This window comes from Phalacrocorax aristotelis, chromosome 5 (assembly GCF_949628215.1).
Source record: "Phalacrocorax aristotelis chromosome 5, bGulAri2.1, whole genome shotgun sequence".
Classification (NCBI taxonomy): Eukaryota; Metazoa; Chordata; class Aves; order Suliformes; family Phalacrocoracidae; genus Phalacrocorax; species Phalacrocorax aristotelis.
Window position 1 is genome coordinate 45,960,483 of NC_134280.1, and position 27,871 is coordinate 45,988,353.

Genomic DNA, 27,871 nt, shown 5'->3' on the forward strand with positions numbered 1-27,871 from the left:
CAAGATGGACAAACAAATCACACTAAGTCATTGCTCCTGCCTTGAGAGTGAGTTTCCTAACAATGCTGTTCAGACATTTATCTTCTTTGACCTTTCTCAGTGAGTTTCTCTCGTGATCTGGCTGCAGTTGTGTCCTGTTGAGGTTTCATGGGTGGATAACCTCAAAAGCTGAGGATAGCTGCTGGGCAGAGGTCTCTCACTGTGGCTGAGCAAGGTTGTTGGCCATGGGGTGCACATCACCAGGGTTTCTGACTCAGTAGTCTAAACCACAATGGTCTGATTTCTGTCTGAGCTGCTGCAGCTTTCACTGGCTCCAGCAGAAGGTGAAGAAGCTCTGGACCTGGGGAAATACCAGCCACTTGTGTCCCTGTGTCTGTCAGTAGATCAGGTACTTCTGCCTGAAACGCAGGGTCCATCTGAGCCACCCACCTGGGAGGATGGCTGGTGCTGCTGAGCTCCTCACTAGAGAGAGGGGCAGAGACCCACAGGACTCCGGGGCTCTTTCCCAGCTCCCAGCAGATTTTGTGGCTTAATATGGGTTCGGGCAATCACTTGTTCAAGACTCAGTTTTTCTGCTATAAAACAAGGGCACTTCCCTTATTGTGAAACTTTAGAAAAAAGTAAGTGGCATCCTCATGGGATGTACATCCAGACAAGTCCTCAGCCTGCTCCACTGCTTGCAAAATTTCTTGGATCTATAAGAAAGAGCAACCCTGGGCCATCCCATGGAGGGAATCTGTGAACCCTGTGAACCAATTCCCCCTTAATAAGGCATGGCTCTGACACAATCAGCCTCGATCAGGTTTTTTGAGGGAGCTGAAAAAAACCGAAAAAACTAAGGAAAATGAGCGTTCCTGGAAGGCTTAAAAAAATAAACAAGCAAACAAGTAAAAGAAAAGGTCACAGCTATGGTCCAGGAGACTCAGAGAGCAGCTTTAAGCCCCTGCTAGGAATCACATCTGCTCGGAGATCCCACCGCAGTGGCTGTGAGACCCGAGAGTGCTGGGAAGTTGAGTCGGTGGGGGTGGCAGGCCCAGGGCCGGGGGTGTGTGTGGTGTGCCCGGGGGGGGCCCCGAGCTGCGGGGGTCTCCCGAGAGAAGAAGCCCTGCGAAGAAGCTGAGCACGTTATTTGAAAACCCCCCTTGTCCTGCTCCTCTCCCTTTTCCAGCCGTTTCTGGAAGGCACTTTTCCACGGCTCGCCTCAACTTTCCCCCCCCCCCAAAAAATCAATGTTCCCCTTCCTGTACGCCTCCCCGAATGAACCTGCTGAAGAAAGAGGGGTTTCCTCCGGCTCCACTTCCCTGAAAACCGGCGCTCCTAGCAGCGGGATGGGGGCAAAGCCACTGCCGTGGCCGCGGGGCATGCGTGGGAGCGCTCCCCGCCCGGGCCGGGAGCTCCGAGGAAAGCTGCAGCCCTCACCGTGGGCGCCTTAGCCGTGCTGGGTCAGTAGATATCACAAATCACATGGAAGATCACTTTGTGCATGGTGCACTGACCGCCTAATGTGTTGCTTTGATTGGGACGTAATTATAACGAGAAAAAAAAAATCGTAACGGTTATTATTCTTAGCAATGGATCAGGAGTTGCGTTATTTGAGGAGATATGTTCTTGTTTGGTTTAGGGATGGTTTCGGGGAGCTGCTTGGAGATTGCAACGAGAAAGGTGGATTTTTTACAAAGGACCCGGGGTGAAAATATCTGTCGGAGCGTAAGGCAAGGAGGGGAACAAACGAAACTCAGCGGCTGGGCGGGAACGGGGCCTCCCCATCGCGGCGGCCGAGGGCTCGCCTTGCCCCGAGTGCCTCATATTTGTAATTAAAAATATCCACGCTTCCCTGGGAGCGCTTTTCATCCGCCCTCAGCAGCAGGCACCAGCTGCTCATCACGGAGGGATGCTGGAAATGGGTCGCCGGGCTGGAGCACAGCCATCCGCGGGACCCGGGCGGCGGGGCCGGTTCTCAGCACCAGGCGTGCCTGGCCGGGGGACGAGCTCCCTTACACAGTACCCCCCCTTCGCTCGGCCTCCCCGCCTGCCCCAGCCTGTGCCCCGGCCCCGCCAGGGGCTGTCCCGGCTCGTAAAGGTCAGGGGGAGCCGCTCTGACAGGTGCACCAAATGCTGCTGGATTCCTTCGGCTCGAAGCCCCCTTCTCCTTGGCCTCTTTGTTTCGGGAGTAGGGCAAAGAGGACATTCCCAGGCCGGCGCACCCCACGGGGAAATGCTTCCTGCCGCGGCGCATCGCCGCTCCCGGCCCCCGAAAGGTCACCGGCGCCCGGGGCGCTGCCCTTGTCTCCTCCGCTGGGCACTTGGGGCGGTGGGTCCTCCCGGCCGGTACCCAGGGCCGGTGCCCAGAGCATCCCTCGGCTCCTCCGGGCTCTCCCCTGCAGCCTCCCGGGGTAAGCCCGGCCGCCAGACTTCACGCAGAGCCTGCGAGCCGCCCTGCCTTCCCTCCGCTGGGGCTTCAGATTCAATCAAAAAACAGCCCCCGAATTCAGAGCGCGGGCTGGCAAGGTCATGGGCAAAAGGACAGTATCGAGGAAATTAATAAGTGGATTTTTTTCCCCCCGCAGGAAGGAATTTATAGATAGCCACTGAAACCTCCAACCCTGGGATGGCATATTAGACACAACTCCCCCCCCCCAAACGGGGGTTCGGGGTGCTTAGAAGCTGGACGGAGTGTGCGGCAGCGCTGTCACCCAGCCTGAGCCCAGCCCAGAGTCAGAGGGAGGCCGCCCGTCTGAGCCTAGCTAAGCCCGGGCCGCGGCAACCGCGGCGGCGGGCTGCGCTCTGCCGGGCGGGTCCCCTGCTCCGCCTTCCCATTGGCTTTCACGTAGTGGCGTCATCGGGGGGGCCCGCGAACGTGATGCCAAAAGCAGTGATTTTTTCGGTTCCATGTTTTTCTGGTGGGAGGACGGGACCGAGGGTTCCGGGGTGCTCCGCGGATTCCGGGCGCTGCTGCCGCCCCGCCGGCCGTCTCCGGCCGCCGCGGCTGCCTGCGGCCGCGCTGAATAAACGCCCTCCGCCGCCTGCAGCTTGAAGCGAGCGCGGCACTGCCTGGGAAAGAAAACAAAATTAAAAGAAAAAAAACAGAAAAAAATATTTTTTTTAAAAAAAGCCATTTTGCCAGAAAGCCTGAACCGGGCCCCTGCGGCCCGGAGCGGGTCGCCGAGCCAGACCGGCTTTAGGTCGCCGGGAGTACCCCCGGGCCGTGCCAGCGGAGCAGCCCCACTCCTGCCGCTCCTCCCCCACGTGCCCCGCAGGGACCCTCGCCTCGCTCCCTCCCCCCCGAGCGGGCATCGGGGATCCCCTGCTCTCCGCAGCGCCCGGCAGCCCCGGCACCCACCCGAGGTCCACTTGTCCGCACGCAAGGGACCACGTCCGTGCCGGGTTTTGGTGAAAAGGTGCACAGATGTATAAAGACACGCGTTGCAGACGGGGCTATGCGAACTTATGGGTCCTCAGGGAGCAAACCGTCCCCAAAGCAATAGGGAGGGCCGGTCTGCGGGGTTGCGCGGCCGGGGGCTGCGGGGCGAGAGCCTGCGGAAAGCGGAGCCCGAGAGCAGGCTTTGTGCCTTGCTCAAGTGCCGTGGGCTCAGGCTTAAGAGGCAGCGGGAGGACTTCGGAGGACTGGGGGAGAAGGGCTTCGCCCCCCGGCGGGGCAGGGGCCAGCCTCGCCCGATTCAGAGCCTCCTCCTTCCCTTTCCCCGGGAAGGAGAGGAGCGGGGTCAGCTCCATCTCTCTGTAAGCGCCTTCGCGACACGAAGAATGTGTTTTAATAATATTCGTCATCGGATATAAATATGTATACGTTTATCCCCAAGAAAAGCCGGTGCCCGGCGAGACCCAGAGCGCAAGGCGACAGGTACCAGCAGGGACTGTGGCTAGGCAAGCTCCGGTCCCGAAATAAAGATGCAAACGTCGTCCCGCTGGGAAGGAAAAGATTAAAAAAAAGAAGATGGGGAGATCAACACGAATATTTTTCCCCCTCTCTCCCCCAGCAGTGGTGTTATAAATAGGTCGCCTTCAGATCTCGGCCGGTACAAAATAAGCCCCAGCTCTGAAGTGGCCCCACAAAACAACCCAATGGGGGAAAAAAAACTGGAGGCGGTTTCCAAGAGCGGGGCTTTGCCAAAGAGCCGGGAGGGAATGGTGTGAAAGATCCCCCCCTCTACATCTCCCTCCCCAGTGAAATGAGCCCACTTCCTGAACCGAGGTACTCAGCCTCCCACCCCCCGGATGAAGCGGGGGGGACCTGGGGTGCTGGACCCCGGACCCCGCAGCCCCGCCGGCTGCGGGCACCGGCACTGGCCCCGGGGGGCCGGAGCCCAGGGACGACGGTGGAGGCTTGGCGGAGGGACTACACGGCGGGTTTCTCCTGGCCGTGGCTGGGAAAGCGGAGAAGCGCATTCCTGACTCCTTCTTCTCCTCCTCCGGGCCCCCTGCGAAAGCCGGGCTCGTCCCCGCCACCTCCCCACTGCCCGCTCGCTGCAGCCCCGCGCCCGGTGCGCGGGGACCAGCGAGCAGCTCTGCCTTTTCCCTGGACATGACACGAGCCCGAGTGTCTAAATCGCACGGGAAATAAAAGATTTCTTCCTTTCAGGGAGGGAGATGTAGGATCCGACCGCCACCGCCTGCCCCTCGCACCGGGTTCTCATCCCGGAGCGACGCCCGCTCCTGCCCCGCTGGAAAAGAAACGGCTCCTCTGAAAAAAACCAGGCAGGGCTGCCCTCGGTTACTCCCTTCTCCCGGGGATATCGCCGGGAGGGGACACTTGGGTCTCCCGGGGCTGGAGACCTGGGCGATTCCCCTAGCAGTGATTTGCTCTGTGGGAGCTGCCGTCCCTTAAACACGGGACCTGTTGGGTCTTACCTGGGCTCCGCAGCCCTTCCCCGTGTGGGGAGGGACCCTTGGGACTGACCCCTTCCAAAACCAACAGCGACTCGACCTGAAAACGGTCTCGATATAAAAGCACGGAAAAACCCCGTACGGAATCGGTAACCGGTTGCCGCCGAGCGCAGACATTTCGGCCGCTCTTTCGCCCCTTCCCTTTTGGACTCGGTGTAGAGACAGAGGGGTTTGGGAGTCACTCGGAGGGAAAAATTGTGAAGTCGGGTTTTAAGTGGTGCGTGTCCCTTTTTGTTTGTGCTCCGACGCTCCTGGATCCTCCAGGATGCAACACTTGCCCCGCAGCCGGCAGTTCCCCGCTTGCCGGTGCGGCGGGACCGCGAGGGCAGAGCCCCACGGCCGGACCGACAGCCAGTCCCAGCGCCCGGTATAACGTGGAAGGCGGCTGCAGGCTTTCTGGTTGCTTTTATGTTCACAAGGCTCCGCTTCCAGCTAACGGGGGGCTGAGGCGGGGGGGTCCCCGCCAAACTTGCTGGAGGGATTTCAGGCAAAACCCAACCCAAGCAAACGAAAACAGTCAAGAAAAACGATTTCCCGGTTATTCGTGTCCCCACTCCACACACACACACCGTCAGATCTCCGGGTATTTGCGAGCACACTTTCCCTCGGTAACGATTCCCGAATTAACCTCCCGCTTCCAGGGACACAAATTGGCCATTAGAGAGAGGGTTTTATTGCGGTCTTTCCGCCGGGATGCGGATTAGCTGTGATTGGGAACTAATGGATTTTTCGTTACAGTTTAATGCAAGGAGGGGCTGGGGGAGCGCTCCGGCCAAGGCAGACCCCGGGCAAGCCTTCCTTAGGCTCGGCCACGCCTGGGCGGCTCTGCGAGCCCCCGCACCGCAGCGCTTCTGGAAAAAAAAGATAAATTTAAAAAGAAAAAAAATCTCCTGCCCGATCCCGGAATCCCTCCTTTTAGTTTTTGTCGTCGTTATTGCTGTTATTTAACTTTGCCGACCAGAAATCCCGAGGCCGAGTATAACGCCGCAACATCGAGGGCTGCCCTCACATAATTTCTTTCCGCTTGCTTCTTCGTTCGCCAAAATAATTGCTCGGGGAAATAACTAGTCGGAAAGCGCGTATTTAAGGCGTTCGCACCCCCAAATACTGTCCTCCATCAGCGCGGCGGTGAGTCCTCTGCGGCTGAGCCGGGGATGGGAGGGTCGGGGTGCTCCCGGTCCCCGGACCCTGCGAGAAACTCCGGGTACCGGTAGCGCCCCGGTTCCCCCGGCCGCCCCGAAGTGGTTTTTAGAAAGACTCTCATGCACTGAGTTGGTTTGGTCTTTTATTAAGTCGTGGACAAGTGAGAGAGAGCGGGCTGCGGTGGAGTGGGGGAGTTTGGGAGGGGAGAGAAGAAACGACAAGACAAGAATTAAGCAAGGTAGTAAAGAGAAGAGGGAAGGCAAATCCGCTGAAAATTTTCTTGGACCAGAAAGCTGAGCGACCGCAGTGCTGCTCTGAGAGAGACTCGCAAAATAGTTTGAAAACAAGTAAATGAATCCGTCTCTGGCTGGTTTTTAACGGCGACCTCGCTAGAAACCCCTTCTACATCGGGGGGGGGGGGGGGGGGCGAGGGGCGGGGGGGGCTGTTCTTGTCAGATCCGAGCTAATGAAAACGGCGGTGCTGGTCTTGCTCATGGAGCAAAGCCCTGGGGGGCAGCGGCGGCCACGGCCCCCCCCCTCCGACCTGTCGTCCCCGAGGGCTGCACCCCTGGCCTGCCACCCCCCAAAGCCCCAGAACGGCATCCCTCTCCCCCGCCCCCCCCCCCCGCGCACCCAGATACACACAGAGATGAAAGCCACGAGTCTCCCCGCTCTCTGCACAGGGGGGAGGAAGCCGGGGAGGGTGGGGGGTGACAAAGGAGGACATACGGGCCGGGCCCCGGGGGGACCCTGCGGGGTGACCCCAGCGTCGCCGGTGCCCCCGCTCCGCCGCGGCCCGCGCTCCCGAAGGAGTTAAGGGCCTTCTTTTCTTCCCTTTTTCTCCCTCTTTTTTCTTTTCTTTTTTACTTTTCTTTCTTTTTCTTTCTTTTTTCTTTCTTTTTTCTTTTTTTGTTGACTGAAGAACTGTGGATGTAGTTTGCGTAATATCTTTATTACTGAAAACTTCAAGGTAAGCGAGCAATAGAAACCAGATGTGGGGATGGGAGGAAAGCAGAGTAAGTGTAAGGGGTAGCAGGAGTTAACCGGGGGAGGAGGGGAATCAGGTTGAATGGCGGGGGAGGGGGGGCGACGGAAGGTGAGTATTGATTTATTTTTAAGCCCTTTTTGGGTTGCAATTGACCCCTCAAACCAAAAAGGGCTCCTGCAAGCCTCTCTCCTCCCGCCAGCCTCTCTCCCTTTGCAAGTTCACCTCTGGCAGTCCCAGAAGCCAATTCTGTGCGCTTGGCGACCCTGTTAAATCCCTCCCTGCTGCCCTCCCGCTTTTGATCCAGTTGTTTTACACCTGGAAAGAGCACATTTTTTTCGAGGTAAATAAATAATGACGGTGATAAAAGTGCGGCGAGAGGCCGCGGAAAGCTTGCCCGGCGATGTGCTGGGGGACCGCGGCACTGCCGTGCCGGGAGACGTGAGCAAAGGGCTCACGACGGTGCTGGGAGAGCTGCCGGCCCTCAAGGGGTTAATGGGGGGGTTAAAGGCATATAGCTGCCGGGGGGGGGGGGAATCCGTATTGCCTTTAATCGAGAAGAGGGGGCCGCGAGTAGTGGAGAGGGCCAGGGCGAACACAGCCCGTCACGATCGTCCCCGGCGCTTCCGCCTGCGCGGATCCCCCATCCACCCCTTCGGGTGTCGCCTGTTCGGGTTTCTATTTTTTAATCATAAAAACTTTGGGGGTTGTTTGGGGTTTTTTGTTGTTTGTTTTTGTGTGTGGGTTTTTTTTTAATGAAAAAGATATGACCTCCACCCCCCTCTGCTTCCCCACACCCCATGCACATACATCCCCCCCCCCTTCCCAGGCCCCCTCCCCTCCACTGTCATCATCTACATATTAATTGGGGGAGAGGTCTCTCTCTCGCTCCTTCCCCCCCCCCCACGTGTGGGGGGGAAAGTGCGGAGAAGAGCCTCTTTAGGGTGTAGATAGTTTGGAGGGCAAGTGTGTGCGAGAGAGAGAGGGAGGGAAAGAAAAGACCCCTTTTACTGTGCGAGATCTTAAGGGGGTTTGGAGATCTGGTCAACTTTCAAGAACATCTGAATCCTCTTAGAGCGCCCTGGCCCAGCTGTGAGTGTGTGTGTATGCGAGAGGGAGAGAGAAAAAGAGGTTCCTGGTGCCCCTCCAAGCGCATTAAGGACACTCGGGCCTTTTAATTTTAGGAATGAATGCTGATACTTGTGTTTCTTATTGTGAGCCGGCTGCCATGGATTCCTACTACAACGCAGCCTCCCAGGGCACAGAAGGCTCCTCGCCTTTTAGGGCATTTCAAGCAAGTGACAAGTTCAGCCCTACTTTCCTGGCCAGCAAAGGACAAGGCTTTGGTGACAGCAGCACTAAGTGCCGGAGCCGCTACAGCCAGCAGGAATGTCAGTCCCTGGATGGCAGCGTCCAGGCTCCCGGCTCCGCCGGGTCTCCGGCCTCCTTTAACAAATACCCTCCGCAGCAGCAGCACCTCTACATGCAGCGAGGCCCCTGCAAAACGCCCCCGGAGAGCAACCTTAAGCTGCAAGAGAGCAGCGGCCACAACGGAGCTCTGCAGGTCTCCTGTTACGGTGAGTCCTCGGCGTGCGGCGGGGAAGCACCGCGGAAGAAACCGGAGAGAGATTCCGGGGCTGGAAAAGGGGCCTCCCGGGGGCGGGGGGGGGGGGGGGGGGAAGGGTGTCGGGGGCTGCCCGGTGGGACGAGTCCTCTCGGGGTCAAGGAGACCTGTCCCGGCTCCGGTGCACCGAGCAGCGCTGCCGGCGGCGGGCAGCCCCGTCCCGCCATGGTGCGGGGCTGGGAGGGTTGCTCTGCCCCCCCCCCAATATCTTTCTTCCCAGCCGGGTTTGGAACCCGCGATGACCGCAGATAGACGCGTCCCCCACTGCCCACCTCCTTCCTTCCCTCCCTGTCCCGCTTTGCCGTGATTCTAATTGTAATTTCTGAACGGGGCCGGGCAATGCGAGGAAATCCACGGTGAACGATGAGAGAAACGGAAAGAGAAAGAAAGAGTGAACCGCCGGACTAGGCAAAATATTCTCTACGGGGCCCCTCTTGCAGAGGGAGAATTTCTGGATAATTTCACCCAAATCTTCACTTTCCTCTTTAACGGTCTCTCCCGCTTTCCCGTCTCTCACTTTCTCCCCGAATTGCCACTCCCCTAATTGATTTCTGCCCGGCTGCAGATAACCCGCTCAGCATCCTCTCTGCGGGTCATTAGCGGTAATTAAGGCACTCCCTTGCACTGGCGGTCGTCAGGACGGCCTTGGGACTGGGTCGCTTCTCGTGTCCGTTCTAATCGTGGGTTTAAAAGGTTTCTTCGGGAGTTTTCCGCTCTAGTGAAGTGATTAGGGAAAAGAGAGAAACACACACACGCACACACACCCCACCAAAGGAAAAAAAAAAAAAAAAAGAAAAGCCAGCAGCCAAACAAAAAAAACACTCGCAATTATTTTTGCCGAAGAAGAGAAAGTGGAAGTGAAATTTCTTCCTCTCCCTCCCGGTGATCTCCGGGCGGGCCAAGAGGGGCTGCCCCGGCCTGGGGCGGGGGGAGGGTCGGCCTTGTCCCCAGCCTGGGTGTACCGGTCCACCGTGATCCCGCCGGGCCGGGGGCTCCGGGGAGCTCAGCTAAGCTCAGCAAGGCGGGCGGTGACAGCGGAGCGGGACCGCGGAGAAGCCAGGAGAGGCCCGGGTCAGGCCGGCCATCCCACCTCTAGGCTCCCGCCGTCATTTTGCGTATTCTTTTGCCCTCTTTACTCTCCCTTTCCTCCATCGCTAGACTTCGAAGGAAGCAGAGACACCTTCCCTCTGCCCAGCTCCCAAAGCCCGGCTTGCCGGGCCGCGTTCAGGCGCCGTCCATCACATCCCTGCCTGCAGCCAAGATGTCCCCGCGTCCCTCCTTGTCCACGGATCCAGGCCCGGGTTCCCCCCACCCCTAGGTAACTCCTTTTCCCGGGAAAGCGCATTAAGTACGTGCCAAGCAGAGCCCGGCTGCCTGAGCCCGGGCGGGCCAGGATCGGTCCCGTCCCCCCTTTTGGGGCCGCACGACTCCTGCCCACTCCCGGGTGGCAGGAGGGCTCTGGCCGGGACTTAGGCTGGGCTTTTCTCCCTCTACCCCTTCCCCGTGGGCGGACAAGCCCACGCCGGAGCCAAGGCCAGCTTTGCATCTGCGGGGGCCGCCTGGGGCCCCACGGGGAAGGGCACGGCATGGCCGGGAAGCCCCCTGTGCCCTCCCGGCCACCCCGCCCCCCGCTAACTGGCTCTCTTACTTTTGTAGGTTGCAAAGCCCAGGGCACCGGCTTAGCCTGTGATGCTACATTACAACCCCCGCTAGAGCCACGCGAGTCTATTGACTTCCTTAACACAGCCGGGCTTCCCCTCCGAGTTATTTTCAAGCTGGGCTTCGGGCTTGAGTTTCAGCCCGGCCTAGAGCCGCACTCGTTGCGAGTTCCGTGTGATGTGGCTGGGGACACATGGATCCGCGAGGATAATTAATAGCAATTATAGTATTAACGGTTAATGATTGAAGAGACTCGCTAATAATAGGCAGATCGGGGTTTCGTAGACTGACTGTAGCACCCATAGGCGCCTCTCTGACTTCTCCCAAACGGCTAAACCCAGGCCTTGTACCCCGGGATCTTGGCTACAGGGACCGGGACAACACCGAGCCCCGGGAAACACCCGGTAAATTCCCGGTGGGGAAGAGGGAGCCATCCTCTTTCTCCGCAGCGGGTGTAAGCGCGGCCAGCTAGCGCTCAGGGGGGTGCAATGCAACTGGGGGAAACCACGGGCGGGATTTTTGCTCGGGAAGCCGGGGAGGAGGCGGCCGCCCCGCTGGCTTCCGCAGCCCGTGCGCGTTGTGCGGGAGGGGAAGGAGAGCGGCGGGGATCGCTGGCTCCCCGGGGATGAGGCGGTGGGAAGCAGTGCCCGTAGGTGCCTTAATTTAAAAAACAACAACACCCACCACCAGAAAAAAAAAAAAAAAAAAGACCGCCAAGACGGCCGGCTTCCTCCCGCAGCCAGCTCTCGCCTCCACCTTTCCCCCCTCGCTTGTCGAGCCCCCGGCGGGCGGCACGGCGGGCACCCAAGGAGCCGGCGGGAGAGGGCGCCGCCGCTTTTTTTTTTTTTCTCTGTCTATTCTTTAATTCTTTTCTCTAATTTTATTCTTTAATAAACAAGTCGTTTCGAGTTATAAAAAAGCCCGTGCCTGCCATCTATTGCACTCGGCTTCTATTTCTAGATCTAAGCCCTTCCATCGCATTGTAGGGATAAATATAGGCCAGGGAAAGCCGCGGCTGTAAATCCAAGGAGGAGGCGAGCGGCAGTCGCCGAAGGGCTTCCAGCCCGGCTTCTGACAGGGCCAGTGGCACGGGGCGGTCCGGGCTCCCTGCCGGGCTTCCCTCGGACCCCCCTTGGACCCCAGGGGTTCCCGGTGAGGTCCCGGGGGGCTCCCGCTTCCCCCGCCTGCGGGTACCGGCGGCCCCGCACGGATTCCTCCGCTTTCCCTGCCCTAAATAAGGGCACGGGTTACCCCGCAGACCGGCATCAGCAATTAAAGCCGAAATCTTAAATAAAAGCTCTCAGAATAGGTTATATATCTTAGCTTAGAAGGGGAAAAAGCTTTCGGATGATTTATGTGCTGTAGTAATCTGACTTGCCTTTTCTACCGCGTGGAGCTGAAGTGATATGTCTTGAAACACATGTACGCATATACCCACACGAATATATACCTATATCGCTGTCTAGAAATACGGGTTAGAAAAAAAATCCTTTGGGGAGTGAAGGCGAATGTGATGGGGATATTTGCTCAAGGGAGACAGAACAACGGAAACTGGCTTTCTCTAACGGAGGAACTTTTTTAAGCGCCGGGTTATGCAAAAAACGACTGTTTCTTTTACTTAGCGAGCAAATAAAAAGTGAAGCCTGAAGTGCGTTATTAATAGAAGCGCGGAAAGCAAGTGCAGTAGGAATCAGAGGCTCGCTGCTTGCTTTTTTTAAGTTGACACTTTTAATGCATTTCTCCTCTCCCCCTAACGTAACGTGAACTGCAGGAACGGGCGCGCTTTGCCTAGCTCGCCCCGCTCCGGGGAGGACAGGCAGTATCTCCCCGCTTCCCCCGAGCCTGGGGCGGGAGTGGGTGACCCACGCAGGGCCGTTTGCTCTACCGGGAGTCTTGCGGGGCTCCCCTATGCCGTGCCTCCCTCGCACCCCGGGGTCTGGGAGCCTTACACCAACCCCCACTCCCGGGCCCTCCGCCCGCCCCGGTGGGCATCGCCGTGGGAACGGCTCCGCCACCGGCCCGGCGGGGGGGGCTGCCCGTCGCCCGGCCGCCGGGTGCGGGGGCCTTTGGGGAGGTGGGGGGGCAGCCACCCCAGTCCTGCCCCCCCTTCCCTCCCCTCTCAGCTTTGATCTGGGCCCTCGGCTCCTGCCCGGGCTCCTTCCCGCTGATGGAAGGGGAGGCGGGGGGCGACCTGCGGGGGTGAGGAGATGCTGCCGCCCCCAACTCCGCGGGGGGCAACCGGAGAGTATAAACGGGAGAAGTATGCGGAAGGGGGGGACGGCACCCCGGCGGACACTGGGGAGAAGGAGCAGCGAGAGGAGCCAGGGAAGGCGGGGAGGTGAGGGTCTGGAGGGGGGGTAGGGGAGCTTGGGGGGGAGAGCAGGAGGGAAGGTAGAGGAGCTGGAGTGGGGCCGGGCGGCAGGGCCAGCCCGTCCGGTGCCGCAGGGCCCGCTACCCGGCGGGGCTCGGCCGCCGGCTCCCCGCGAGCTGCTGACGCCGCCCTGGCAATCGCCGTCTCTTTTCCACAATAGGGCCACCAGATCTGCCATTCAAGGGCTCCGCACCCTCCCAGGGAGGGGAGGGAGCTCTCGCCAGGAGTTTGGCTAAGCCTCTGTTTGAACAGACACTCGGGAGGTGCGGGATCTCCTCCGCGGCAACCTGCGGGATTTCCTCGGGGAGCAGGACGCGAAGGTAGGGCTCATGCTCCTCACCCCGGCTGCGCAGGAGGATCTATCTATTCGCGGCTCTTTCCAAAGATGTTTTGCACTTCTCTTGACTTGGACGGTAGATCTGGCTGGAGACTTTTATAGGATTTCTGACCCGAGCTGTTTATAACACTTATGTGTCAAAGGACCGGGAGCCTCCCTCTCCCCCCCCCCCCACCCCCCCCCCACCCCCCGTATTCCTGCCGCTCCCTCCTTACAGGAAGATTTCTTTTCGCACTAGAGCTGTTTATTTTCGACTTCTCCGCTGCTGATTGGGATTAACTCTGCGGCGCACGCTTGTAACCCCAGCAGGACGTTACCAGCGACGAGGAGGGTGCGGAAAGAGAAAGAAAGAGCCTTAAAACTTTTACTAGTCTTAAGTGTTTTGAAAGCAGCGCAGTGCGAAGCAGACGAGAAAAATACTGATGGGGAGAGAGATACTGAGCGCGTCTTTTCCTAAGGGTTTGGTGTAGGAGTCCTATTAACAATATATGCTGATGCCAGATAACGCAAATGAGCTCTGTGTGTGTTATCTGGAGCTGCAGGCTGTTTATTTTGTGCTGCCTTTTGAGTGTACGTTCAGTGTGGTTGCATGACTAACTGGCTGGAGTGATTCACTGGCTGCTTTATGGGTGACTGCTCAAAACAAGTTGTGAATCAAAAGACATTTCTTTGGCTGTGGTTTCTAACCTCCCAAGTTAAATGCACTCAGGGTTTAAGGGGAGCTAATATGCAGCCTTCAGTGCCTCAGATCTTGAAAATTTATTCCTTTTCCAAGCCCTTCGTCCAAAGCCATGATGAGTTTCCCTTGTAAGAGGGAGGTGATGTCTGGGCGGCTTGGAGCCAAGGTTTGCTGCTAAAGGACATCTCCAGCCACAGTCCTGTCCATTCGGTCACCCAAGTTCTAGGCTCTTTAACCAGTTTCACTCCCTGGAGTCCTTAAGTCTTGTTCAAGGTGTTTGGGTAGCTGTAGCAATTCTCAGGTAAAAAGCGTGACACATCATGTGGCAGTAAGAGACTTTTCTTCCCATTTTGCAGTCAGAAGAAGTGAGACTCGGAACCTGTGAGTGGCTTGTGCAAGGTCAAGCTGTCACCACTCAGTGGCACCAGTGTGATCCTCCCAGGTCCATGGCTCCAGCAGAAGGAGACTCTGGGCTGGAGAAGAGGCCCACTGCCAGAGTCAGAAAACTTATGGAGTAGAGGTCCTGTGTTTGATTTTGGAGGGGACTGAACTTAGGTTTCCTGTTGGCCAGGTCCTTATCTGGTGCAAGAAACTGTAGCAACTGGTGTGTTCTCATATGCTCGGGTCTCTCAGTACATAAAATAGGCTCAACCTGTCAGTCCACATGAGTGGTCTCATCTTTAAAAAGCTACCTGTCAGCGTGGGCAACCTACACCTGCCAAAACAAGGTATTGGTTGGTAACCGCTTTTCAGAAAATGCTGAGAAATCCTTACCCCAAAATGCATGTGGTTCTGAGGTATTACTCCTACACGTTTGGAAAAAAAAATCCCATCTCAATCATTAATCAGCTTGGAAAGCATAGGTCTAGTATCTTCATGTAGATACATTTTCAAAAGGAAATGAGAAATAGTTCTGGATTAGGAGAAGCCTGAGCAGTAATACAACTAATATGTGACCCCTGTGACACGCGAATCATTTACTAAGAGATGGATGGGAACATTTCATATGAATAAAGCGTTAGAGTAATTTCCCATAGTTACATGTCTCTCAGCTCCCTCAACTTGCAAATGAAAGTTCATAAGTAAAGGAGGAAAGCTGCTTACATATATTAAATAAATGACCTCCACTTTATTTTCTGTGTAAGGTCAGACAAATCAATGCTATTACACATACTGGTGATTCTGCTTCATCATGTTTTCATTCATACTTGCACATCACCTTCTTATTTTGACTGTCACATAAGTAGGCATGATGTGAATGAGAAATTGTGATCACCATGATACTTCTAGAGTAATTTTTTGATCAAAGAGAGACAGGTCAGTGAGGAATAGGGGAGAAGGCTGCAGGGAGAAAGAAACGGAGATGAATGAGAAGAAGCAGGGGAAGAAGAAGAGGAGATATCTTGTGGGGTGATCAGCAGTGGCAGACACACCACTATTGTGGAAGGTGGTCTGTAACAGGTTTTATGGACTGTATAAGTATGAATCCATGAGCATCAAATTATTTATCTCTCCCTTGAGAATAGCTGTGATTCAACATTTAGTATCTGCTATCTTCAGGTCCCAGCAGGATTTAGCCATGACAAGGTGGTGTGTCATGAGCTATGGTCTGTCCTTATCTGCACTGATTGAAGACCATTGTGTCGCCTAACTCGGCACTTAAATGCCAATTTAAATCTCTTAAATTGGGATTTTTTGTGAAGATGAGGTTTAAGGATTTATTCCGATACAGTTAACCTGCTTGCTGACAACAGATGGTTGAATCAGCTTTACTTCTATATATATTCTTTATTAGCAAGAACTGCATTCATTAGCTGTCAGGCAAGTGGGTTTTTAGCCTGTGATGGAGCCTGAAAGGTAAGCTGGTTTAGTCACTGATAGACATGCTCTGTGCTGAGGCTGGGTGAAAACTCTGCAGGGCTTATGAAGGTAGCAACTGCCTTTATTCAGTAAAAGTCTGAAAACACTATGAAACCAAAGAGGGGGCATCAACAGAAAGTCAAGGCCCATCAAAGAAGTGCCATTAGTGGGGAATGAGGAACCTGGGGAAGAGACAGAACAAAGTTTTGGGCAGGTTTCTGTCTGGGGGAAATAAAAGAAACTTGTAACATCTTGAAATGATACTATCTGATTGCTACTGTGTTTAGGGAGATGGTGCTTTGTCTGCAAACACTGCCGCATAAAACAAATACCTTGGGTCTCATCAGTTCCTCCTGGTAGTGCAAACTGCCTCCTCAGGTCTTGGGATATTGGCTGGCTGCTTCAGTTGGGAGTGGTAACGCTGGTGTCAAGGTAGGATGCAGTTTCCGAAGAGGGAAACAGGGGACTGTATTAATTCTTTTGATGCAAGCGGGATCACATAAAAAACGTGCTTGCAGGCATCTAATCTGTTCAGGAGCAGTGTAAAGTGAAAGGAATTAAATTAAAACAAAACAAAGTTGTAAACTGTGCACGGGAGAAAGGGCAATTTTAGGAATTTTCCCCGAAAGGGTCAAAAGCAATCAGAGAATGACTCTGTGCTGGGACAGTACCCAGAGAGATCTGAAGGCCCAGCTGCACGACCCCAAATCCACAAGGTGCTGGGGAGCGTGTGTGACACAGGCCAGATGATGATTCACAAAACAGGGGAAATGGGAAAATGTTATTCAGCCTGAAACTTAGTAGGACGCCTGAGCCACAGCAAGGTTTCTGAAAGAATAGAAAACCATCTCAAAAAGGAAACCAAATGCTCACCAGGGTTCCAGCCTACTGGGTGTGGGGTTCGTCTCAGGCTGTTTGGTCTGCCAGGCGGGGCTTGGGTCACCTGTATGACTGCCCATTTTCAGTGCGTATGCTCTGTAATGCAAGCACAGGGAGGCCCACAGCGTCAGGATTTTCCAGCCCCAGCAATGCCACTCAAGAAAGGACCCCATGGGAGGCTGATGCATGTCCATTCCCACTGCGTGGCTGGCTGGAAAGAGGAGCCAGATGGAGCCTTGCTTTGCAGCACTTGCTCACAGAGAAGAACCTGAGGTCAAACGCTAGGGCAGGGGTATGCTCCAAAGCCTGGGTTGCAGTGCCGGTCTCTGGTTCAGGAGGCTGCAAGACCTTCTGGAGCACTGTGTAGTTCTTTTCTAGCCTTCCTTGGGATGGTGCATGCCCAGACCTCATCCAGGAGCAGAGTCAGGAGTACAGCTGTGGCAAGGACCCATACCTGAGAGCTGAGAAGCACTGTGTTATAGACATAACCTGGCTTATCAAGATTTGGTCTGAATCTTTGTAAGCAGATTGGAGCCAGATATCAGTCTGAGCTAGACAGGACACAGCCAAATGCTAGAAGGCAAGAGAAAGAAGAGACCCACCTAAATTGGCAGAGGATCTGCAGACATTTTGTGTTCCTCACGTCTCCAGATGCCAGTGAGGACTTCCAAGATAAATAGCCGATGGACCAATTGCTAGACACTTAGGCAGATCATGCAGGAGGCCAGAAACACTCCATGAAGCTGTGGGATTTATGGCAGAGCTTAAATATTGCATTTCAGCCCTTCAACAGAATAGGAAAAGCTGCTACTGGAAGAGAGGGAAGCTCGTTGCTTTATATAGGTATACGGTCCTGTGCTAGAGAGAAGAGTATTTCACCCAGTCCCTACCACTTCAAGCTATTAGAAAGAGGGCCTTATGCAGGATAGAAAGCAATGGGGGATTGGCTGCATCAAACGTGAGCGCAGAGGCTCGGTTAAGCGCGGCTCTGAAGGGGAGGGGAATCCACAGAGACGGTTGTTATAAATATATGGCTAGTCAGGACAAAGCCTCATAAAAAATACTCTGAAAGGCCCAAACTCAACTCAGAAAACAGAGGGACCTGAAGCTGCATATGTAGAGCTGGGTGATACTGGTTTTAAGTTAGACCTGAGGCTGTAGCAATGCTTTGTGGTGCCCAGGGCTGGATATTAAGTTGGTATTCAGAGAACCCTACTTTTCCCTTGTAGCTTTTAATTAGTTTGCTTTTGGGAAGGGTACTTTTGTGGCTGGTTATACTGGAAATCCCCTTTTCCTTGGCCTTGGTGGCAAAAAAATTGAGTTCTTTGTTGAGCAAACTATTTGCCTCCATTTGGCAGCAGTCTGCTTCAGAGGGAGGGCTACGGGGAAGCCAAGCAGCAAGAGAGGGGTTATCACATGTGTAATTTATAGGCATCGCAGATGCTCGTTTAGGTACTGCAGTTGCTGAGTGAAACTAGGCAGAGAGGTAGATGATGGGACAGTCCAAAATGGAGCTACCCCCTGGGTATGAGGGAAAGCAGGGACTGGGGAAAGTGTCCTTGCTGGGGAGAAATGCCTGTGGGCGACTGGACTGCTGTATCCAGGAAAATGCTCAGCATAGCCAATGTGGGGGATGAACTAACACTCAGCCCGTACCTGGTCAGTGAGCCCCAGGGCTTTCAGTCTGCAGTGTTTTCCTTTAAAGACATGGCTCATGCAAAAGAAGGAGTTCTGGGCAATCTGTTTGCGGCGCCTGCCTCTGGGGGCAGGCCCCTGAGCTTGTAGCCAGCTCCTGGACCTCATCTGTTGTCCTGGTTAGAAAAAAAGGCCAGCAAGGGTTTTGCTGTGTAATATGCTAATCAAAGGGTGCTTGTGCCTTACCATTAATAGCTAATACCCGGGATGTGCCTTACTAGGTTCATTTTGCTTCCCCCTGTGGATACCTAGTGGTGAAAATGGCTTTTGTGTTAGGACAAGTCCACAGCTAACTGTAGCGCGGCTCTCCCACCACCTGTGTAAGGCAGCCCTCATTCAAGAGACCAACAGGGCAGGTCATCCAATCCCTCCGTTATAGCTGAGGATACCCTGGCATGTGATAAACCCTTTAATACGAAGTGATAACATTTTATGAGCAACTCAAGGCTGCCAATCTGAAAGTGAACCCAGAGTGAGGTGACCTGTTGAAAAGAGGTATAACATGCACCCTGGGCAAACACTCAGCCAGGGGCGAGAGGGCAGCGCTTCCCCAACGCAAGGGAAGGGAGCAGGGAACTGTGTGCCTGCCTGGCCTTGCGGGGCACTGATCCCGCTGCTGGAGGCTCAGCTGCTGATTTGCCAGAATTACAAAAGCTCCACATCCTCCTTGTGAGAAGGGAAAACTACCTTGGTGGCTGGAGGAGAGCAGCTGGGCATTTTCAGAGTTGTAGCAGTTTCCACTGAACACAGCTGGGGGTGTCTGTGGGGTGGGGATGGCACTGACATAAGAGCAAAGTCACCAAAGGCTGTTCTGGCAATGCCTGGTTCAAATGCTCTTTTTAGGGACCAGACATCTCCCTCAGCAGGACAGCAAGAAAAGATTGAGACTGCTTCACTTTCTTTTCTCCTTTCTTTCACAGTCTGCAGGAATGAAAATGCTCCAGCTTCATCCAGTAGGTGTAGGTTTGGAAGAGCAGAGTTCAAGGAGCTAAAAGCATCCCTCAAAAAGGCTCCTGGTATCAAAATACGGTGTGATTAAACCCCTCATTTGGCAACCATGTCTGCTGTGGAGTATTTTCAGAGTAGCAGGGCAACAGCTCTATGGTCATAGTGAGAAAGCTTGGAATTTAAAGATGAAATATTGTATAGGAGATGAGGAAATAAAACAATGTGTGATGAGTATTCATGAGAGTTCATTATACCTGAAACACTCAAAAAGGAGGTTCTGAGGTTTTGTTACAATGTCAAAACCATTGGAAATCTTAGGGTTGCAAAATCCTTAGTCAAGCCAAGAGAGAACTGGTTTTGAGGAAAATGCAGGCAGATGATGAAAAAGTACTGCTGGAAATGTGATGCATTTCTTGCATAGGTTGTATTTCAAAAGTGGGTCCCCAAAGATATGGATAAACCCTACTGAGTAGTGTCTCCTGGGGACCTTACTGTGATTCATTGCTGTTGATGTTGCTGGGCCTTTGCCTGAGATGGAATCTGCCAGACAGTATTTGTTGGTAGTTATGGATTTCTTTAGAAAATTACCTGAAGCTTACCCAAAAAGGAGCCAGGAGGCTGTGATTGCAACCAAGCTTCTAAGGGATTAATTTTTCACCATATTTGGGGACCAAGACATGGAAAGCATGCAACAAGGCAGAGACTTTGCGGCTAAAGTATTTCAGGTTTGTTAGACACTAGTAAATGCAATAGGAGGTACCCAGCACCTTAGGGGTGGTGGAAAGAGGAAGCTTAGCTGTTGCTCTGAGAAGGCATTGAGCCAACTGCATGATGCTTGGCCTAGATGCCCCCGTTTACACTGCCTGGTCTCCCAGTGCTGCCTCTCAAGGTCTTGCTATCTGCCTGCCCATGCCAGCATCTGAGAGACCTTAGTGTGTCTTGCACGACATCAGAAACCTACAAGCAGGCAACTGAATCACCGCCCAGATACTTTAACAGAGAATGACAAAGACTGGGACTTTATCTATTCTGTTGATTTTAGTGACTTTCAGAGATGTAGAAAAGGAAAACGCAGTCAGACCCCAGTTCCGCTTTCAGACATTAGCCAGGAAACACGGCACACTCCTTGCAAGAAGTTTGTAAATTTGGGCCATTTGGTATGCACTGGTCTGGCCTACCTGGTCCCTGCAAAAATCAAGTAGAACAGCTTGGGTTTTTCTAGAGAAAACCAAATGTGAGTATTGCCTCGGGCAACATGCATGTTCTCTGGTGTAGGCTTATGTGTAGAAACCTGGATGATTCCACGTGCCATGGAGATGAAGAGATTAGGAGCCCAAAGCAGGTAAACCATGGCATGTAGCAGTGACCACATATGTGCATTAACATGTAAGAGGCCAGTGGGTCCTGGCCGAGAAGGAGTATGAGGGGAACTGAGTGGGTCCCAAAAGCCAGGAATACAGCTGTGGATGTTGAATCTGACAGATGTTAGTTCCCTACTGGGGAAAATAGGCAGTGATTTGGTTTAGCCCACAGATTTCATTAAAACCAAAAACTTTGCTGAGAACTGATTCTCAGGAGGTCAAAAAGAAAGGGGGCAGCAGCTGAAAGCCTGCAGTGGCATCCCAGTGGGAGCAGAGTCAGCCCAAGCTGGCTCTATGAAAATGGCCCGATGAGAAAAGCGATACGAATATGTAAATAGCTAAAATGGTTGCTCTGACACACTTCCTCCCTGCATGTCTGAGATGAAGCAGGTCCATGGGTCTCGGTTCTGCTGGCAGGGTGCTGAGCAGGGGGTGGTTTTACAGGGGTCCCTGGTGGTGGTGAGCAAAGCAGTTCCATTTTGCTCAGCCCTGTGCCAAAAGTACTGACACAGCAGTGTGAACATGGGCAAGCTGATGAAATCAGTAGAAGAAGGCACTGAAGACTGCTCGAAGCACACTCCAGAGCAGGCGAGGTATGGCCGGAGCAGGGGGCAGGGGTGAGCAGGGGACCCAGCAGTGTGGCGATGATAGCAGCGTAGCACTGTAGTTGAGCCCAGCAGGGCTGTCCCTGCCTGCTCCTCACCCTGTAATGTCCTGCACCAAGGGACATTTGCACCAGGCCACCCCTTCCTCAGGCAGGCAGCTCTGTTCCACAGCCCCAGCTCTACTGGCAGAGCTTTCTCCTGGGGCAAGACCCATTAAATAAAGAGATGACACACTGGCTTCCAGACTGTCCCCAGCTGGTAATAAGCTATAGAGCTTCTGCAGCGTCTGAACAACACAGTCCCTCTACTGACAGGAGATGGAGCACCAAAGTGTTCTTTTCTGTTTGTGTCAGATCATGTTCACACACACACACACACACACACACACACACACACACTCTTAAGCCGATTTGGGAAGCTTCATCTTTGCTTTGGAAAACAGAGGACACGAGCTGCAAATACTCAGAGAGCCCCTAATTCCAGGTAAGCCTCTTGGGACTGGCAGGTGCAACACAGGGACTCTCTGACCCCTTTTTTGGGATGGGCACCTTCCACAGTTTCCTCTGGCATGAAAATCTTGGCTCTAAAAGCCTGTTTTGTTAGAAGCTACAGCCTCATAACTGTGTTCACTGAAGGGGTTTTGTAGTTTGGAGCCCCATTATTTATGTCCGACTGTATATCTTCTCCTGAGAGCCTTATGAACAAAATGAATTGCAGCAGAAATCACACATTCCCATAAAGGCATGTTTACCTCTCATGAAGTCTGCAAAATCATGACCCAAATGTACAGTGAGATAGTAAATCTGAGAAGACAGCGTGTGGGAAGCCTAGTCTGAGATGAGAAGGAAGGAGAAAGCAACCCACTGCAGCCCCCAGATGCTCTCAGCACAAGAGCTGGGGATGCTTTGGGAAGCAGAGGCCAGATGGTGCCTAGAGGCCACACTAATGCTGGCAGTCCTCAGACATTGGAACTGAAGTGTTTATCTGTTCTTCCCAAATTTCATTCTTTCCAGACCCTTGCAGATAGGCTTATTTCTAAAGAGTGGAAGAAGACAGAGCAGGTGAAAAGGGGTCTTGCTTATTCTCAGTTAGGAAACTCTGAAACAGTACATACCTTTCAGACCAGTGCTTTCAACATGTATTGGTTCCAGCCCATGTTTTATGATTGTGTATTTTATTCTCCTCTCTAGGCCATCCTGCCTGCAGTCGCTCTTTCCACGTGCTGTTAAGGCCTCCCATTGCTTTCTGCCTTGCTGGAAAAGACAACTTTTAAACACCAAAGTTCTGGCTGTGGCACTGGTGTGGGGATGATGCCTTCTGTAGGCAAAGCCCTTCTGAGCTGGGGGCTGTGTCAGCACATGGACACCCACATGTAGATCAGAAATCCTCTAAAACAAGAGCTCCCCTAAGGGACTATTTTGGGAGACTGGGGGCAGGAGGAACAAACGCCCCTTGTGTTATGTTTGCAAATTGTCTGTGAGCAAGGTATGATTTTATGAGGTCTGTCTGGGACCCAGGATTGTTGCTGGGGTAACATCTGTGAGTAATCTTTGGTCAGCAGATTGTGCATGTGTGTCAACCGGTACAAGAAGTAGGTAGCAGAAAGGTCATCTGTGCTAGTGAGTGGAAGGGAGGTATATGGTGGACATGTGAGATAAGGGTCTTTTCTGTTCCCTGGTTGGATGAGCATCACTGGCAGAAGGAGATTTCTGGGCCAAATACTCCTTCTGGCAAGTTCCTAACAATGATTTCTGTAAATATTTTCTGATGTTTACTTGACATTTGCAGTCACTCATGTCAATATGATCCCATCCTGGAATGCTGACTGGAAACGAACACAGAAGTGGGCATCAGCTTAGCTGATGTGGATACAGTTTTTAGTTTAGGCTGATTTTCATGGTCATCATCTTTCACATAGTCATTCAGTTCTGCTGAGGATTAGTGGTGCTCCAGCAGCTTCACTGTTTCCAAGATTCATTATTTCTTTGCTCTCTCTTAGGAAGTGTGTTACCAGAATCACTGTTGTTTGTGTCTACTGTCTGATGCTTACTACCAAAATCCTGCTTCCGGTTGCTTCTAACATAATCAAAACGTAACAATTTGGCCTAAAAGCTCCCACAGAAGTTGTTTGCCTCTGGCTGTTTTTATAACACTATTTTTTTTAAAGTTCATCTGAATTAGTTAAGCTGCTTTCAAGAACATAGCTAAAGCTAAGCAGGTTTTTGTTTTCTCCATGTCAGAAAAACTGAGGATGTCATTTTTCAAAAGTTCTGGTGCACTGTGCTGGGGAGCAAGAACATCTGACTCGCAGTGGAACTGGGCTTTGGGTAGGAAATGTGCTTCATGCCGTTCTTCTGAAAAATTGTCCAAGAACAAGCCTTATGGAGCTGCGGTTCTTACTCCCTTGGTAATGACAGCTTTGATTTTCATACCTAAATACACTCCAGATTTCCCATGTTCTGGGCATGTTTCCAGCCAGGTCTGAACTCTCTCCTCTTGCAGTGGCCACTTACCCCTGTAGATGGTCCAGCCTTCCTTGGACCCAGGCAAAGTAGGAAAGTACGTTGTTTGATGTAACTACAGGCTGTAGTAAGCTGTATCTGGAGAAGCAGCAGAAGGCTGGTGTGAGAAATTTGGATGTGGCAGAATCATCTGAAGACTGGAGAGTGATGCATGTCGGACTGAACAGGGGGTTTGGATGGGGTGGCAAAGATATAAAGGTATTGCATTATTCAGGGCATCTGAGAAGGATACTGACACCAACAGGACACTCATCTCCAAGGTGCAAAAATATTAGACAATACTATGTACTTTTTAGAACTCAGGCTTAGGTATCTCAGAGCAGTTGTTCTGTGCTTGGTGGCTCTTGGTCTCGGTTTGCCATCCATACAACATGAGCAATAGCGATCCTTCATCCTAATGGGCCCCTTGTGGCTCAGGAATTTCTGTGCAGCCCTCCAACACGGCTTGGTGAATGCTACGGGAAACCCAGAAGGCACTGCTGAACAGGGTGCGGATGCTGTGCAGTAAGGAAGGATCGCCTTTGCATGCTGGATGATGAGAACAGTGAACTGTTCACCAGTGGTAGCGATGCAGTATATATGACCTGAAGACCCAGGAAGCAAGAAATATTTTAGAAAGTAAATAAGAAGAAAGGCACAAAAGCCATTTGCATGGTGCTCTCACTGCACATCGTCCTGCATCCTGTAGATGTGTTTGGTCCCTGCATTGGCTGTAATCATGATGCTGAGCAGCCAGGGGCCACCCCCAGCTGGCAGAGGCAGATACACTCTCTCAGCACCAGTGGAGCCACACCACTCAGGGCACCATCTGCAACTGCAACAGCATGAGGGGAAAATGTCCTCTCTGGTCCAGTCTGTCGCCAGAAAAATTTGGTCCCAGAGTGGCTTTATAAAGGGATTCAATGCTGCAGGTGACAGTAAGAGATCCACATCTTGGCCTGGTTCAGTCACCACCAAATGCAGAGAAGTGAACCACAGGGGTGGAGAAGAAAGTACAAGGTCAAATTCTTTTGACTCATGCAAGTCTATTTCTTTCTTTTTTTCCCCTGGTGACAATTAAACATGTTGCAAGGTGAAGTAGCCCTCAAGAGAAATGAAATCCCCCTTCTCAGGCCTCAGAGTGTGTAGTGTCCTGAATTACTTGACAAATGTAGTTTACCCTTTGAGCAATTCATGTCTCCCCTTTTACAAGTAAAAGCACACTTCCATGGATGTCCTCCTTGTTCAGTACTACCTAATGCATTTTTTTTCCTTAATAACTGTCATTTGCTATTCTCAACTCATAATGGAAAACGTAAGTTGCTGGCTGTGAATACTATTCATTATTCATTTACCAGAAGAATTCATCCCATTTCCTCTTAGTGCCTCATATCAATAACCCTTTGCCTTGCTGCTTCTGTAAATAATTTTCATCCCTTTCCTTTGTGAACCATGTGCTTGGGCTCTTGCACAAATGTCTCATGAGAATAATTGGCCAAGTTGTGTAGTATAACACTTGATAAGCTGGCAAAACTTCATTAGGAGGAGATTGTTGAACTGCACATGTATATTTTTTTGCATGAAGAAAGCAATGCACTTAAACCATGAAGCAGGCAGGGTTTCCTAGTATTTTCCTGAGCACAGCAGCTTGCATCGGCAGTTGGCATAATTCAGATGACTTAGATTACCCTGGCTCCTGTGGAGAATGTGCACCTTCTCTCTGCTGTGATACAAAGGACATGGAGCTAAGCCTCCAGAGATGAAAGTGCACTAAGCTGGGGGTTAGATTTTGGGGCCGAGGAGAAATGGGGGAGAGTTTCATACATCGTTTCCCTCCCTGCCATGGCCCCAACAGAATGAAATGCAAGGCATGAGAATGCAGCCCTGCAATTGATGGTGGGTTCCTATCAGATGCTGGAGCAGTGCTGACAGTTCCCCATCTTGGCGGCCGCTCTTCATGGCAGGTGCCAGCAGCGGGTATAAACTTGAGGCCAGGCTAGGACAGGGGAGGACTGGCTGCTGCAGAGGCTGGAGGGATCTTACAGAGGCCAAGAGTATATTAAACTTCAGTTTAATTGGAGCTGAATATGTTCCTCTAATGCAGGGCAGCAGAGGTTAATGGAGTCCTTTTTGTAGATGTTTTATGACACTCTTTGGGATACATATAAGAAGACTGGGGTGTTCTGGGTAATTCAAATAAATATTTGTTTAGACCGTTTAAGGGGCAATTGGAGTTTCCAGGCAGGTCAGTCTTAGACGGATTTTTCTTTCTTTGCCTTTTCTCCCCAGCTATAGCATAGACAAGCTGTGCTTCACAGCCAGGCCATGCAGTGCAGCTATGCCCTCCCAATACCTTGAAACAGCTCTTCTGGTCAGTGAGACCTTGAGGTCGCCATGCACCTCCTGTAGTGCATGGGGGGCTTATAGCGACCAAGGGTGACAGCACCTGGCTAGCAGGGGTGGCTAGTGCCCTCAGACCCCATCAGAACTCCAGGCTTCCCCCTCTCCCTGGGCACCAGCATCTCCTCAGCAGGAAAAACCTGTGGGTCCACAGCATCGTCCCCATCTTCTGACCCCACAACAGGGACATTCTTTGCAGCGGGTGACCTGAGCAAATGGAGCGAGGAGGGGTGTAGAGGTTGGGGGAAACAAGTTGTCCCTGTCAGGTGTGCTTCTAGTTATTTTTTCTTCACTCTTGGTTGGCAAGTTCCCAGTTTGATTGTGCTGCTTCTTGCTTCAATTTGTGATTTTGCTGCCCCCTTTCTCTCTGCCAGCCAAAGCTGATGTCAGCCTGTTGCCCAGCCCCAGTGACTGTGAATTGGTGGGTTTGGTAGCCAGAAACCTAATTTCTTTCTGGAATACTTCTAAAAGCCTAGTGCTCATAGGACCATTAGCAATTCCCAGACCTGACCGGCCTTGAATTTTGCAATGTGCAGTCAGAAGGGAAATAGGTTTTAGCTGTGCTTCCAAGAATGGGGAGGTTTGAGGAAGGCTGAATGTTTTTCTTCCCTCATCTTGGCCTTTCTTTACTAATCAGCTGTATAAAACTGAAGAACGGCAGAACTATTTTCTTAAAGAACCTGGCCCAAACTTTGGCCCAACATTTAGACTCAACCCTTTCTGTGGTTCAGTGACGTTCAGCCAACTTTGGGTGTTTCCTGTTTTTACTTCAGCTTTCCCATCACTGTTGTTTTCCTATTTCCAAGAGAAAATGGTAGCACCCAAATCCCCCTAAGATGTGCTGTACTTGGGTAGCAATGAGGCTGCTGCAGCATCTCATCCAGACTTGGAGTCCCCAGGCCTTCTCCATGGGGGTATCTTAGGGCCCAAATCAGGAAGCACAAGGAGCAGCACAGGAGCTGTGCTGGGCAGATTTGTTTGGACTTGTCTGAAGTACATACCATTTCACTTTAAGCATAAGGGTAGTCCAGGGACACCCATAAACTGTAGTGCTTTGCTGGATTAGGACTGCAGGCTGGCTGCTTCAGCTAGGCAGAGCCCACTTAGATGCCTCTCCGGCCAGTGCCTGCAAATCTTTTGAAGTTCATCTGTCACTAATTTGAAACAGGACTCCATAACGCAAAGGCAGCTGAGCTCTTGCTTAGCTCATGACAAAATGGCTCTCATCTCCCTCCTGCCCCTCTGCTCTGCTGGTTATTTCAGGTTGCAGCTCCAGCCCTGTTACCAACAGCACAAAACAGGCAACTGGAATTCACCTCTGGGAGGCAGCTGAACTCCAGCAATGCATTGCTGCCTCTGCTGTGAAGAGGTTGCTTTTGCAAAACAGGCAGAAGAATGCAGAGAGACAGACTGACAGACAGACCAACTGACAGCGTGAATACTGTCTAGGCAGGCACAGACGCATAGGATGGGGTGAATCACTCTCCAAGCTGACAGCAGGGAATTAAACTGTGCCATAACTAGACATCAGAGCAAGGCTTAACTACCTTCAGGTGGTTTTGCCTCACCAGCCCTCTGCACCAGCTGGAAGGAGTGTCCCCTGCTCTCCTCTAACTCAATGGCTGATTTATATCTGCTGTCACACACGATGGCTGCTGGTGCCTTGCTCAGTGTGTGGCTAATATGGAAGGCAACACACTCTGAGACCATGGAAGGTTGCACTGGGTGCCTCGTGCCTCCTGCTCACCCCAACGGAGTGGATGCTCTGCTCACCCAGCACCCAGCCTTGGATGGAAATTGTAGGGGAAATGTCCAGGGTATGCCGTGCAGAAGAGGGAGGTGCTGACTGGTTGCAGGGGAAAGCTCTAGAGGAGGTGACAACTTGCAGTGAAGAGCCCCCTTTTGTCTTGTAGTGCTCAGGC

The 27,871-nt window shown here is 52.8% G+C and overlaps 1 protein-coding gene across 1 annotated transcript in view; it reads left to right on the top strand.

The window, feature by feature from the left end:
- The first annotated feature begins 8,126 nt into the window (after positions 1 to 8,126).
- The window catches only part of ALX4 (ALX homeobox 4), a 39,432-nt gene continuing 19,687 nt past the window's right edge, over positions 8,127 to 27,871 (top strand). Inside the window, exon 1 of the mRNA XM_075094290.1 lies at positions 8,127 to 8,607. Within this exon, the coding sequence (XP_074950391.1) occupies positions 8,217 to 8,607 (391 nt within the window). The 5' untranslated portion in view covers positions 8,127 to 8,216. The remainder of the gene's footprint in view (positions 8,608 to 27,871) is intronic.